Source organism: Dendropsophus ebraccatus, chromosome 4 (genome assembly GCF_027789765.1).
Source record: "Dendropsophus ebraccatus isolate aDenEbr1 chromosome 4, aDenEbr1.pat, whole genome shotgun sequence".
NCBI lineage: Eukaryota > Metazoa > Chordata > Amphibia > Anura > Hylidae > Dendropsophus > Dendropsophus ebraccatus.
The window spans coordinates 4,843,586-4,859,646 of NC_091457.1; the positions used below are offsets into that span (position 1 = coordinate 4,843,586).

General features: G+C 48.2%; 1 protein-coding gene across 1 annotated transcript in view; it reads left to right on the forward strand.

Moving 5' to 3' along the window:
- LOC138789168 (vomeronasal type-2 receptor 26-like) overlaps positions 1 to 15,372 on the forward strand; it is a 50,594-nt gene extending 35,222 nt beyond the window's left edge. The window contains exon 7 of the mRNA XM_069967771.1: positions 14,453 to 15,372. Within this exon, the coding sequence (XP_069823872.1) occupies positions 14,453 to 15,372 (920 nt within the window). The remainder of the gene's footprint in view (positions 1 to 14,452) is intronic.
- Positions 15,373 to 16,061: the final 689 nt, after the last annotated feature.

Here is a 16,061-nt window from a genome sequence, read left to right on the forward strand (position 1 = left end):
AGCATCTTGCGATACTCGAGAAAATCTCATCATCCGTTTCCTGTAAGTTTGGGCGCTATTTCTCAGCCAATAAACATGCAGGAGACTCTTTGGTACATCTTGCGATGACGTGGGACCCATACATGGCGATAGCAGCGATTGGTTGGCCAGATCAGATGACCCTGCCATATAAAACTCGGCGCCGGCAGTGTTCGCTTCAGACGCATGCTGTGAGATATCAGGGACAGAGCTGCTGCTGGTCAGGGAGAGCGTCAGTGTAGGATATAGCGTTCCAGTAGGCAGGGTATATACTAGCAATACAAACAAACAGACCTTTTCAGGGCTTAAAAGCTTTTATTAATACTATTACTACAGACTGCTGGCTGGGAGTTGCAGTGCTGCTACCGCGATTTCACCAGCACACTGTGGTGACCGGCTGCTGGCAGGAAGGGGGCATTAGGTGTTGCATACACACCCCTAAGAAGTGCTCAGTAGTCTTTTAGTTTTTTGTGGCTGGTGGTGCTGCTGTACTACATTGTATTGCTGGGATTTGTAGTACACCTGCATAGAACTTAACTATTCACTGTGAGGGTGTGTCATAGAGTGTATTGGTGCAGCCACTACCGGATTGTATCCCATAGCCCCCCAAAACTAGTGGGACCACAAGTTTTTTTTCCTGATTTCTGTATTTCATACGCAAGGCATATCTAAGTTCCATACTGTGCAGTGTCCATAAAATTGTGAACCCCAGGGGTAAGGGTCGAGGACGAGGACGAGGGCGTGAGCGTGGGGTTCCAAGCGATGCAGTTGGCAGAGGGCGTGGTTCAGGGTAGGGTGACACAGCAGCACCTGTTGAGGAGGTAGCAGTGGCCAGTGTCGGACTGGAGTGCCTTGGCCCACCAGGGGAAATCATTCTTGGGGCCCACCCTTCTGCCACCGCACTTATCTATGGTAACATTAATAAGGGTCCATTAACACGGCGTGATATGGGGCAGCATAGGGCTGCAAATGATTGCTAATCAGCAGGGCAGGAATATATAGAGATGTGCAGCCGACAGCAATGATCTTAGCCGCACAAAAGATCAAATCAGTCGACTATGGGACATTTGCTGGCATGTCAGCCAATCTCTGGCACTTTTACATGGGCCGATCATCGGCTGAATAGACTTCCTAGGAGCACTTGTTACCGATTATTGGCCGGTGTAATTGGGCTATAAGACAATTTTTTTGTATGATAACGCTGTATATTTAGATACAAGTCATACAGCTACCAATAACACCAGTATACAAAGAGCAAATATCCCCACACATATTACCGCTATATAGTAACTGACCAAATCCTGTCTATCAAGACCGATATTACCAATAAACCAGTATACAGGAGGGAAATAGTATCACCATACATATTACCGCTATACTGTTACTGACCAAATCCTGTATACTGAGACCAATATTACCAGTATACAAGGGGGAAATATTACCGCAACACCACAACCATTGCTACTATATTGTTACTGACCAAATCTGGTATACTAAGACCAATGAACACCGCACCAGATTACAAGTAACAAATAATACCCCCACATACTGACTAACACCACCACATACTGACTAACACCACCAAATACTGACTAACACCACCGCTGCTACTGAATAAAATCCTCTGAACAAAAGATCAATATCCCCTCATACAGTCATATAGAGGTAGCCCCAGCTCTACACCATATACATTACGGTGCACATAGATTTAGTGACTCACAGGTGACGTCTTCTCTGATCGGAGTTCTTCCCTTTTCATCTTCTTCTCCATCTGCCCTGGGCCCTTATGAGAACTTCTCCGAGCCACGAATCCACAGAATCTGCCAGAGAAATATATTAGGCTCCTCGCTCTGTCACCATCCTCATCTCTCTACACACTGCACATCTGTACTGGCCCCTTTACACCTTCTCTCAGTGATTAGCCCTGACTATTTGTAGCGCGTGTGTGTGTGTGTGTGTGTGTGTGTATGTATGTGTATATATATATATATATATATATATATATATATATATATATATATATAGTGTACACACCTTGTAGATGGCCCCTTGTTCAGTTCTCCATATAGATGGCCCCTTGTCTCCATATAGATGGCCCTGTGTGCCTCTACTATAGTAGAGATCCCCCTCTGTGTAATCCCCTTACAGTAGATGACAACCTCTGTGCATTCCCTATATCAGGGGTAGGGAACTTCTCCAGCTGTTGCAAAACTACAACTCCCATCATGCCTGGACAGCCACAGCTAAAGCTGTAGTTTTGCAACAGCTGAAGAGCCAAGGTTCCCTATTCCTGCCCTATAGTATATGGCCCCCTCTGTGTAGTCCCCTTATAGATGACCCCTCTGTGTAGTCCACTAAAGTAGATGCCCCTCTCTGTGCATGCCCTATTGTATACACACCGCACCCAGTATAGTTACCCTTATACATTGTTGTCCCCCTCTGTGTAGTGCCCTTTATAGATGCCTCCTCAGTGTTGTCCTCCTTATAAATTGCCCCCAACCAGTGTCCCTTATAGATGGCTCCCTGTGTTATCCCCCTTATAAATGGCCCGCTTGTGTTATCCATCCCCCCATATAGATAGCCCCCTTATGTTGGCCATCCCTACCCCCCATATAGCTCCTTATGTTGTCTATTCCCCCGTATAGCCCCCTTAGGTTGTCCTTGCCCCATATAGCCCCTTATGTTGTCCTTTCCTGTATACAGCCCCCCTTATATTGTCCTTTCCTGTATATAGCCCCTTATGTTTTCCTTCCCCTGTATATAGCCCCCTTATGTTGTCCTTCCCCTGTATATACCCCCCTTATGTTGTCCTTCCCCTGTATACAGCCCCCCTTATGTTGTCCTCCCCCTGTATATAGCCCCCCTTCTGTTGTCCTCCCCCTGTATACAGACCCCCTTCTGTTGTCCTCCCCTGTATACAGCCCCCTTCTGTTGTCCTCCCCCTGTATACAGACCCCCTTCTGTTGTCCTCCCCCTGTATACAGACCCCCTTCTGTTGTCCTCCCCCTGTATATAGCCCCCCTTATGTTGTCCTCCCCCTGTATACAGCCCCCCCTTATGTTGTCCTCCCCCTGTATACAGACCCCCTTATGTTGTCCTCCCCCTGTATATAGCCCCCCTTATGTTGTCCTCCCCCTGTATATAGCCCCCCTTATGTTGTCCTTCCCCTGTATATAGCCCCCCTTCTGTTGTCCTCCCCCTGTATACAGACCCCCTTCTGTTGTCCTCCCCCGTATATAGCCCCCCTTATGTTGTCCTCCCCCTGTATACAGCCCCCCTTATGTTGTCCTCCCCTGTATACAGCCCCCCTTATGTTGTCCTCCCCTGTATACAGCCCCCCTTATGTTGTCCTCCACCCTGTATACAGCCCCCCTTATCTTTTCCTTCCCCTGTATATACCCCCTTATGTTGTCCTCCCCTGTATACAGCCCCCCTTATGTTGTCCTCCCCCTGTATATAGCCCCCCTATGTTGTCCTCCCCCTGTATACAGCCCCCCTTATGTTGTCCTCCCCTGTATACAGCCCCCCTTATGTTGTCCTCCCCTGTATACAGCCCCCCTTATGTTGTCCTCCACCCTGTATACAGTCCCCCTTATGTTGTCCTCCCCCTGTATACAGTCCCCCTTATGTTGTCCTCCCCCTGTATACAGCCCCCCTTATGTTGTCCTCCCCCTGTATATAGCCCCCCTATGTTGTCCTCCCCCTGTATACAGCCCCCCTTATGTTGTCCTCCCCTGTATACAGCCCCCCTTATGTTGTCCTCCACCCTGTATACAGCCCCCCTTATGTTGTCCTCCCCCTGTATATAGCCCCCCTTATGTTGTTCTCCCCCTGTATACAGCCCCCTTATGTTATCCTCCCCCTGTATACAGCCCCCCTTATGTTGTCCTCCCCCTGTATATAGCCCCCCTTATGTTGTCCTCCCCCTGTATACAGCCCCCCTTATGTTGTCCTCCCCTGTATATAGCCCCCCTTCTGTTGTCCTCCCCCTGTATATAGCCCCCCTTATGTTGTCCTCCCCCTGTATATAGCCCCCGTTATGTTGTCCTTCCCCTGTATACAGCCCCATATGTTGTCCTCCCCCTGTATATAGCCCCCCTTATGTTGTCCTCCCCCTGTATACAGCCCCTTATGTTGTCCTCCCCTGTATACAGCCCCTTATGTTGTCCTCCCCTGTATATAGCCCCCCTTCTGTTGCCCCCCCCCTGTATATAGCCCCCCTTCTGTTGTCCTCCCCCTGTATACAGCCCCCCTTATGTTGTCCTCCCCTGTATACAGCCCCCCTTATGTTGTCCTCCACCCTGTATACAGCCCCCCTTATGTTGTCCTCCCCCTGTATATAGCCCCCCTTATGTTGTTCTCCCCCTGTATACAGCCCCCTTATGTTATCCTCCCCCTGTATACAGCCCCCCTTATGTTGTCCTCCCCCTGTATATAGCCCCCCTTATGTTGTCCTCCCCCTGTATACAGCCCCCCTTATGTTGTCCTCCCCTGTATATAGCCCCCCTTCTGTTGTCCTCCCCCTGTATATAGCCCCCCTTATGTTGTCCTCCCCCTGTATATAGCCCCCGTTATGTTGTCCTTCCCCTGTATACAGCCCCATATGTTGTCCCCCCCCTGTATATAGCCCCCCTTATGTTGTCCTCCCCCTGTATACAGCCCCTTATGTTGTCCTCCCCTGTATACAGCCCCTTATGTTGTCCTCCCCTGTATATAGCCCCCCTTCTGTTGTCCCCCCCTGTATATAGCCCCCCTTCTGTTGTCCTCCCCCTGTATATAGCCCCCCTTATGTTGTCCTCCCCCTGTATATAGCCCCCCTTATGTTGTCCTCCCCTGTATACAGCCCCTTATGTTGTCCTCCCCTGTATATAGCCCCCCTTCTGTTGTCCCCCCCTGTATATAGCCCCCCTTATGTTGTCCTCCCCTGTATATAGCCCCCCTTCTGTTGTCCTCCCCTGTATATAGCCCCCCTTATGTTGTCCCCCCCCCTGTATATAGCCCCCCTTCTGTTGTCCTCCCCTGTATATAGCCCCCCTTCTGTTGTCCTCCCCCTGTATATAGCCCCCCTTCTGTTGTCCTCCCCTGTATACAGCCCCCTTATGTTGTCCTCCCCCTGTATATAGCCCCCCTTATGTTGTCCTCCCCCTGTATACAGCCCCCCTTATGTTGTCCTCCCCTGTATATAGCCCCTTCTGTTGTCCTCCCCCTGTATATAGCCCCCCTTATGTTGTCCTCCCCCTGTATACAGCCCCTTATGTTGTCCTCCCCCTGTATACAGCCCCCCTTATGTTGTCCTCCCCCTGTATATAGCCCCCCTTATGTTGTCCTCCCCCTGTATATAGCCCCCCTTATGTTGTCCTCCCCCTGTATACAGCCCCTTATGTTGTCCTCCCCCTGTATATACCCCCCCTATGTTGTCCTCCCCTGTATATAGTCCCCCTTATGTTGTCCTCCCCTGTATATAGCCCCCTTATGTTGTCCCCCCCCCTGTATATAGCCCCCCTTATGTTGTCCTCCCCTGTATATAGCCCCCCTTCTGTTGTCCTCCCCTGTATATAGCCCCCCTTCTGTTGTCCTCCCCCTGTATATAGCCCCTTATGTTGTCCCCCCTGTATACAGCCCCCCTAATGTTGTCCTCCCCCTGTATATACCCCCCCTATGTTGTCCTCCCCCTGTATACAGCCCCCCCCCCTTATCTTACCCCCTCTGATAAAAAAACAAACAAAAAAAAAACACAAGACTACTCACCTAACCACACGATCCCCCGTCGGACGCCGGCCTCCTCTTCTCTCTTCTCCTGACAGGTGAGCAGCTCCGTTGCGAAGTCCCGCCGGCGCCATCACTGACCTCAGTGTGCGCCGCGGTGGCTGGGACTTCCGGTATTCGCTCCATGAACCGGAAGTCCTAGCCGCCGCGGCGCACACTGAGGTCAGTGATGGCGCTGGCGGCACTTCGCAACGGAGCTTGCGACACTCTTGTGATCGCAAGCAAATCTCTGCTTGCGGTCACAAGAGTGATTGACAGGGCGGGAAGCCTACGGCTTCCCGCTTTGTCAATCAGAACACTTCCTAACATTTAACTGGAAGCGATTGTTGCGATCGCTTCCAGTTAAAAAGGGAGGAGCGGGGGGGGGCCCACTCCAGCTCGGGGCCCACCGGGGGTTTCCCCGGCCCCCCGGTGGCCCAGTCCGAGCCTGGCAGTGGCACACCACAGACGTCCACTCCCTAGCTTCTTTGCCCAACTCACGGGGTCTCATGGTAGACCGATATTGAAACCACAGCAGTGTGAACAGGTGATCACGTGGAAAGCGGATAATGTGTCCAGTAACTTATCCACCACCCAGTCTTCCACGCAGTCCAGTCACACTACCCAAGGGAGGGGAACCCTTGCTTCATTAGCTCAGAGTCCTTCCCCACAGCCTGGCCCCTCCAGGGAAAGAAGGGATTCAGATCCACCACCACCACCATGCTCCCAGGAACTCTTTTCTGGACCCTTCCCTGAGTCTGAGCAACTGGAGCAGTCGATCTGTCTCGATGCCCAAACTATGCAGCTCACGCAGTCAGTGGGTGATGAGAGTGGGGACTTGCAAGTGGAGTTGGAAGAGGTGTCTGATGATGACGATGAGACCCGGTTGTCAGACAGTGAGGTTGTTGTCATGGATGTAACTCAAAGTGAGGAGGAGAGTGAGACATTGGAGGAAGAGCTGGTGGATAAGGACGAGGTGGATTAGCCTAGTGAAGACCGTGCTTCTAAGGGGGAGGCAAATTCACCCACAGGACCGGTTAGAAGAGGAAGAGGGGTGGGCAGAGGGAGAAGTACAGGCAGAGCGAGTAGATCAGCAACTTTTTCTAGGAGTCAAACTCCCGTGGCCAGGGCTAGATGTTCCGAAGTCTGGAGGTTTTTTTTAAAGAAAGTGCAGATGACCGACGGACTGTAGTGTGTAACGTGTGCCACGCCAGGATCAGCAGGGGAGCCACCACTACCAGCCTAACCACTACCAGCATGCGCAGGCATATGAGTGCTAAACACCCCACTCAGTGAAACCAAGGCCGTTCAGTGACTGAAAGTCGCACCCCTGCTCCTTCCCCTGTGTCACAGGCTGGCTCTGTCAGTCCCCCTGCCCAGGCCCACACGCACCCTTTCACCTCCACTATGCTCCACACCCTCCAGCAAGGTGTCCAAGCGCAGCGTTCAACTGTCCCTGCAGCAGACCTTTGAACGGAAGCGCAAATACACTTCCTCTGACCCGCATGCACAAGCCCTAAATGTACACATAGGCAAACTGCTGAGCTTGGAGATGCTGCCCTATTGGCTGGTAGAGACAGAGGCTTTTAGGAACCTCATAGGCGGTGGCTGTCCCTCGGTACTCTGTTCCCAGCCGCCACTACTTTTCACGGTGTGCCGTCCCAGCCCTACACCAGCACATGTCGGATAACATCATCCCTGCCCTGACCCACGCAGTCAGAGACAAGGTCCACCTAACCACGGACACATGGACAAGTGCTGGCGGGCAGGGTTACTATATCTCCCTGACAGCACATTGTGTCAACTTGTGTCCTTAGTTGTTGAGTGTGTATGGCCTGAAGAGGAGGAATTGGTATAGGAGGAGGAGGAGGTGGAGGAGGAGGAAAATGAGCCTTGTGAGGAAAGGGAGTTCTTGCGTGTTGGGACCCTGGCGCACATGGCTGACTTTATGTTATGCTGTCTTTCCCGTGACCCTCGGGTTAATTTTTTTTTACAACACAGATTACTGGGTGTTCACCCTCATGGACCCTCGGTACAAACAGAACTTTTCCACTCTCATTCCTGCCGAGGAACGCAGTATGAGAGTGAATCAATATCAACAGGCCCTGGTGCAGAAGCTTAAAATGTACTTCCCATCTGACACCACTAGCGCCTGAGGACGTAGTTCTGTGGGCCAAAGAGCAGAGGAAAGGAGCGGTGGAGCAGGCAGCTTATCAAGGGGCAGGGGAACACTCTCCAAGGCCTTTTACAGTTTCAAGGCACCCCAGCAAGACAATGTCAACCGTCACCAGTCTAGACAAAGTAGGGGGGAAGCCTTCAGGAAGATGGTGAGGGAGTACCTTGCTGACCATACCAACGTCCTTCCCGATCACTCTGCTACCTACAACTACTGGATTGCAAAGCTGGATACGTGGCCCGAACTGGCGCTTTACCCCTTGGAGGTGCTGTGCTGCCCTTCCGCTAGCGTGTTGTCAGAGCGGGTCTTCAGTGCAGCTGGTACCATTATCACTGATAAGCGCACCCGCTTGTCAACTAACAGCGCTGTAAGGCTAATGTTTATAAAAATGAACAAAGCCTGGATTTCACCTGAATTCAACTGTCCACCCGGGGAAAGCAGCTCAATATGAAGATTCTTGGTATCTCTGCGGAAAAGTGGGACTGGTTGCCAGGGGCCCGCCAATCGCGCCTCCGCCAACCAGCTAGCTGTTTTTATTTTTTTTGTCTAGCCGTGGCCGGGGCCTCACCACCCCCGATTCAGAGGCATCAGGTGTACCCTTGATGGTGACTGACAGCTGGCCTAGCCAGTTAGCTGTCAGCACCTAGGTACGTGTCCACTAAAAATCCCAGCCCCTGGACTCACTCCAATTTTTGAGTGGGCTCACTTGCTTCTTTACTCACTTTTAATGGTTCTCTGTGTGCTTAACCCCTTGCCGCAAAATGACGTTTGGGGAACGTCATGTAAAGTAGGTAGTTAATGTTTGGGGAACGTCATGTTGTTCCTGCCTCCCCCCGCAGCCCGTAAGTGAGATCGGGCAGCGGGAGGAGGCAGTATCACACCACATCCTCCCGCTGCCTCTGCCCGAAGGGGAGCCGCGCTCCCCCCGGGCAGTTAACCCCATAAACGCCGCGGTCGATGCGACCGCAGCGTCTATGGGGGAGATGTGGTGTTTGCCGCCGATCGGGCGGCGGGAGGAGCGTGCAGGACGTTGCCTCCTCCCGCCGCCACTGTCACTGTGTCCCCCGGCCCCCCTTCCACTGCCGCCGGTACCGGAGATCGCCGATATCAACATTATACCGGCAATCTCCGGTACCGGCGCCGCCGACAACTTTCATCTCCCCCCACCGTGGATTCACGGGGAGATGAAAATGTAATAATCAGACCCCAGATCAGCCCCCCTAGTGCCCCGATCACTAACCCGCTCCCTCCCCGGGCGGCCATCAGATCCAAGATGGCCGCCCCCATCCCTGCGAACAAACGATGTTTGTTCGCAGGGATGGAAATGAAAGAATGATCAAAGCCCCATGCTCTCCGCCACTGGAGGTAGCGGAGAGCATGGGGCAGTGATCGGGGACCCCCCTGTGTGGTCCCGGAGCAGGCGATCGGCGGTATATACTATATACCGCCGATCGCCTGTTCCCAGTGCTGCCGGCACTTTTTATCCCCTGTCACCATAAATCATTGGTGACAGGGGATAAAAAGTGTTACAGTGTCGCCCCCCAAGTCGCCCCCCACCCCCCCAGTCACCCCCGTCCCTCAGTCACCCCCCATTCCCATTATACGTTACCTGATCCTGGAGCTCCTTCCTCTTCGGTGTCCTGGCTGCTTCTGATGTGCGCATGTGCGCCAGAAGCATCCAGCTCTGAAAATTTAAAGTGACAGAGACCAATTTGGTCTCTGTCACTAAACTATGATTACTGTGATAGAAAATATCACAGTAATCATAGTATTACAGTGAAAATGAATGGATAAAGTACAAAAAGTGAAAAACACAAAAAAAAATAAAACACACACTTTTTATTATAGTAATAATTGCAGTTTACTCCCAAATTACCCCTACCCCCCCCCCAGATTACCCGTAACCACCGCACGTTGCCGATAACCGCCCTAGGTTGGCCGAAATCACGCCAGATTGCACGTAACCACCACACGTTGCCCATAACAACCGCACATTGCCCGTAACCACCGCACGTTGCCCGTAACAACCGCACATTGCCCGTAACCACCGCACGTTGCCCGTAACCACCGCACATTGCCCGTAACCACCGCACGTTGCCCGTAATCACGCCAGATTGCACGTAACCACCGCACGTTGCCCCTAACCGCCCCAGGTTGCCTGTAATCACACCAGATTACCCGTAACCACTGCACGTTGCCCCTAATCGCCCCAGGTTGCCCGTAATCACGCCAGATTACACGTAACCACAGCACGTTGCCACTGGCGGCTGCATGTTGCCACTGACGGCCGCACGTTGCCACTGACTGCCGCACGTTGCCACTGACCGCCGCACATTGCCTCTAACCACCGCACACTGCCTCTAACCACCCCAAATTGCCAAAGACCCCCTCCAGATTGCCGTAACCAACCCAAATTACATATAAGCACTTCAGTTTATCCATAACCAACCCAGATTGTCCGTAACCACCCCACGTTGGCCGTAACCACAGCAGGTTACCTGTAACCACCCCAGATTGTCTGTAACCACCGCAGATTACCCGTAACCACCTCCAGATTACCCGTAACCACCCCATATTACCTGCAATCTAATTTTTTTATTGTATTTTAGTAACTGTGCTATTCTAATAACTGTTTCTAGCTGCGGTTTTGCTCCAGCAAATTGGCGCTCCTTCCCTTCTGAGCCCGGCTGTGTGCCCATACAGTGGTTTATGCCCTCATATGGGGTACCGTTCTACTCAGGAGAACCTGCGTTACAGATTTCGGGGTACATTTTCTTTCCTGTTCCTCGTGAAAACTAAAAAATGCACCTGGCGCTCAGAAACTTCTTCAGCAAAATCTGCACTGAAAATGCTAATTGGCGCTCCTTCCCTTCTGATCCCTGCTGTGTGCCCATAGAGTGGTTTATGCCCCCATATGGGGTACCGTTCTACTCACGAGAACCTGCGTTATAAATTTTTTGGTACATTTTCTCTCCTGTTCCTCGTGAAATTGAGAAATTTCAAACTAAACAAACATATTATTGGAAAAATTTGAGTTTTTCTTTTTTACTCTCTACTTTTAAATACTTTCAGGAGAACCTGTGTTACAGATTTTGGGGTACATTTTCTTTACTGTTCCTCGTGAAATTTTGAAATTTCCAACTAAAGGAACATATTACTGGAAAAATTCGAGTTTTTCATTTTTACTGTCTACTTTTGAATACTTTCCTCTAATACCTGTGGGGTCAAAATGGTCACCACACCCCAAGATGAATTCTTTGAGGGGTGTACTTTCCTAAATGGGGTGACTTTTCGGGGGGTTCTATTCTGCTGACACTACAGGGGCGCTGCAAACGCACCTGGCGCTCAGAAACTTCTTCGGAAAAATCGGCACTGAAAATGCTAATTGGCGCTGCTTCCCTTCTGAGCCCAGCTGGGTACCCATACAGTGGTTTATGCCCACATATGGGGTACCATTCTACTCAGGAGAACCTGCGTTACAGATTTTGGTATGCAGCTTCTCCCCTGTTCCTCGTGAAATTGAGAAATTTCAAACTAAACGAACATATTATTGGAAAAATTCTAGTTTTTCAATGTTACTGTCTTATTTTGAATACTTTCCTCTAATACCTGTGGGGTCAAAATGGTCACCACACCCAAAGATGAATTCCTTGAGGGGTGTACTTTCCAAAATGGGGTGACTTTTGGGGGGTTTCTCGTCTGCGGACACTACAGGGGTGCTGCAAACGCTCCTGGCGCTCAGAAACTTCTTCAGAAAAATCTGCATTGAAAAAGCTAATTGGCGCTCCTTCCCATCTGAGCCCGGCTGTGTGGCCATACAGTGGTTTACGCCCACATATGGGGTACCGTTGTATTCAGGAGAACCTGCGTTACAAATTTTGGGGTACTTTTTTTTCTCTTGTTCCTCGTGAAATTGAGAAATTTCAAACTAAACAAACATATTATTGGAAAAATTCGTGTTTTTCATTTTTACTGTCTAATTCTGAATACTTTCCTCTAATACCTGTGGGGTCAAAGTGCTCATCCTACCCAAAGATGAATTCTTTGAGGGGTGTACTTTCAAAAATGGGGTGACTTTTGGGGGGATTCTATTCTGCGGACACTACAGGGGCTCTGCAAACGCACCTGGCGCTCAGAAACTTCTTCAGCAAAATCTGCATTAAAAAAGCTAATTGGCGCTCCTTCCCTTCTGAGACCGGCTGTGTGCCCATACAGTGGTTTACGCCCACATCTGGGGTACCGTTGTATTCAGGAGAACCTGCGTTACAAATTTTGGCATGCTTTTTTTCTCATGTTCCTTTTGAAAATGAGAAACTTTAATCTAAACGTTTATATTATTTGAAAACTTAAATTTTCGATTTTTTTACGGCCTAATTGTGAATACTTTCCTCCAGCCCCTGTAGGGTTAAAATGCTCATTATACCCCTAGAATAATTCTTTAAGGTGTCTAGTTTCCAAAATGGGGTCACTTATGGGGGTTTCCAGTATACAAGCCTTCTAAATCCATTTAAAAAAAGAACTGGTCCCTAAAAAAAAATCAGTTTTGGAAATTTTCACAAAATGTGATAATTTGCTAATAAATTTCTAAGCCCCATAACACCCTCAAAAAGTAAAATATGTTTCCAAAATTATGCCAGAATAAAGAGGACATATTGGTAATGTGATTTAGTAACTAATTTATGTGCTATGACTTGCTTTTTTAGAAGCAGAGAATTTCAGAAGTTCATAAAATGCAAAATTTTCAAATTTTTCATGATATTTTGATGTTTTTCACAAAAAATACACAAAGTAGTAACCAAATTTTGCTACTAATATAAAGTGCCATATGTGACGAAAAAACAATCTCAGAATCGCTAGCATACGTTACAGCATCACTGAGCTATGAGCGCATAAAGTGAGACAGGTCAGATTTTGAAAAATGAGCCTGGTCATTAAGGCCAAAACAGGCTTTAGAGGCAAGGGGTTAATGCTGTGCAGTGTCTGGCCTAATTTTGGGGAGGCTCACTTGCTCCTCACTCACTTTTAATGGTTCCCTGTGTGCTCAATGCCATGCTGTGTCTGGTATAATTTTGGGGAGGCTCACTTGCTTCCTCACTCACGTCTAATGGTTCTCTTTGTCCTCACTGCCTTGCTCTGATTTCACACTACGTCTGCGGAGGAGCGGGACTGGTTGCCGGGGGCCACCCGATCACGCCCCTGCCAACCAGCCAGCTGTTTCATTTTTTTTTTTTGTCTAGCCGGGGCCTCACCACCCCCGGTTGAGAGGCATCAGGTGTACCCTTGATGGTGACTGACAGCTGGCCTAGCCAGTTAGCTGTCAGCACCTAGATATGTGGCACAGAGGGGCCTAACTATTATATGGGAGGCACACAGGCAATCTAACTATTATGTGAGGAAACAAAGGATGCCTACTGTATGAGCAAGAAGCCTAAAATGTTTCTCTGGCAGATTCTGCAGGGATTAGTTGTGCGCGGGAAAAGTTTTTTATGATTGCCGAGCCAGATGGAGATTAAAGCGAAAAATGAGCGACTAAAATCAGAGAAGACATTACCTTTAAGTCACTGGATGAAAGTGCACTGTAATTCACTTCCAGTATATGGTGTGCAAAGCCTGTGTTTATTAATATCTGTCTTTATATGGGTGATACTGTCATTTATACAGTGAAAGCTTTATAAGTGTACGGTATTCTGACAGTTTTGGTTCAGCTGAAAACACGTTATTACAAGGGATTTGTCATAGATACAGATGAATTTTCCTCTGATGGGCCCCAGGTACCCCAATCCCCACCCCAGAAAACATGTTCCAGGTAAAACCTTCTCAAAAGTCGAGGCGGTACTGACTGAACAGGGAATCTGTGAACAGTCACCTAAGGATCTGGTCACAGCAAAAACACTTTAGGCTTTACTACAGGCTTAGACAAGACCTTAGAAAAAATGACATTACATACGTAGAAATATAGAATTTAATAATCTTTCCGTCCATATATACCTTTTCCCGACATCCATGTGTGACCAGAAAGTTAAAAATGAGCCACAGGTCATAACCATAGGCAACAAGCTATAAACAGCACATTTGGTCCAGTATGTGGTAGGGCATTATGTAAGAAACTACAAAAAAATGTAATTACTATATATTGAGGATTTTTATCTATACTGGAAGATTAATAAAAAATACAAAAATGATAATTTTTATGTATATAGCACCAACATATTCTACTGCACAATTCCTGGGGTGCATACCTAGACAAAATAAGATATTACAGAAATACACATGTAACCATCCAGTCAAACATGAGCAGAGTTACCGAACAGTTTAGGTTTCACAATGTTCTCCAAACCCCGGATCTTTAGCATTTGACAAAAGAAGTTGAAAGCCTTAGCCCAAACTGTTTGGCCACTCCGCTAAACACTACTTACAGTATATTTGTTTTTCATTTGTCTGTCAGCTTCACAAGACGAGAGGCACATGTGACCACAAGGAATGAGCGTCTCTCACCAAGACTTTCTATTACAGATAGTGAGAACTGCAGGAAATGTCCAGAAGACGCCTGGTCAAATGAGAACAGAACATTGTGTGTGATGAAGGAGATGGAATATTTATCTTATACTGAGGACATCATTTCTATCGCTTTTTCCTCTTTAGCCACTTTCTTCTGGATTCTGACTCTTCTCATTCTTCTCATTTTTGTTTCCCAACGTGACACGGCGATTGTGAGAGCGAATAACAAGAACCTGAGCTTTGTCCTCCTGGTCTCCATCATGCTGAGCTTCCTCTCTGTCTTCTTGTTCCTCGGTCGTCCTGTGGATACAACCTGCAGGTTACGTCAGATCTCTACTGGAATACTACTCTCAATATCCATCTCTTCATTGTTGGCCAAGACCATCATGGTTTACATGGCATTCAGAGCCACCAAGCCTGGAAGTGTGTGGAGCAGATGGAGTGGAGTAACGCTCCCTAACTGTGTGCTCCTGATCTGCTCCTCTGTCCAGGGGGTCATCTGTATGAGTTGGGTGACCCTCTCTCCCCCCTTCCAGGAGCTGGACACACACTCTTATAAGGAGAAGATGGTAGTTCAGTGTAATGAAGGGTCAGATCTTTGGTTCTTCTCTGTCCTGGGTTATATGGGGATTCTGGCCGCTGTTAGTTTTATTACAGCTTTCTTAGCCAGGACATTACCGGACAGTTTCAATGAGGCCAAGTACATCACCTTCAGCATGCTGGTGTTCTGCAGTGTCTGGATAGCCATGATCCCGGCTTATCTCAGCACCAAAGGCAAATACATGGTGGCCGTGGAGATATTTGCCATCCTGACCTCTAATGCTGGACTTTTGGGCTGTATATTCTTCCCGAAATGTTATATCATTCTGTTCAAGCCGGAACTAAATACAAGAAAACATATTTTAGAACCTAAAAATGCTTTTGCAAATTCTTGATCCTGAAGTATTTTGTAACCAAATGGAAATATAAGGAGGCCATGGAGAATTTATTTGTTTTTGGTATATGGGGTATGGACACATTTGAAGGCATATTTGTTTGTTCTTGCTTTGTACTTTCTATGACACATAAAAATATGTCCTTTGTTTTTCTTAAACTTCTCGTTTTCCTTGTTTCTACTTACAAAGTTGGCAATTGTTGTCAATCTCTGCAGCCGAAGAAGCAGTTTCACGCCCCCCACAGGGTACAAGAATGTTTAACTAATTTTGTAGACTCAATGAGAAGTTCATGCATTTTCCAAGAATGTTTATAGGTAGGGATGAGTGATGTGAATCCAGCGAAGCATAATTGCCAAAGAAAATTTTTGCACACTTTTATTTAAAATTCATCAAAAATAGAATATACTGTATTAAGTAAATATATAGTAAAATAATTGGCAGATTTAATGCAAGGGGATTGCATTTATCGGTGAGCGTATAGTATTCAATCGAATAGCTATTTAAAAAAAGATTCGAGTTCGACCGAATATGTGATCGAATATTCGAATCTAAATTAACTTTTGTTAACAAAATCTAAATTAACAATTGTTTAGCTGTTGTAATAAAGTTTATGCTCCCTTGGACAGCAGGGAAGCAATATTACAGGGAACTGTAATATCGGCAATAATACAACTCCCTGTGATAGTTAA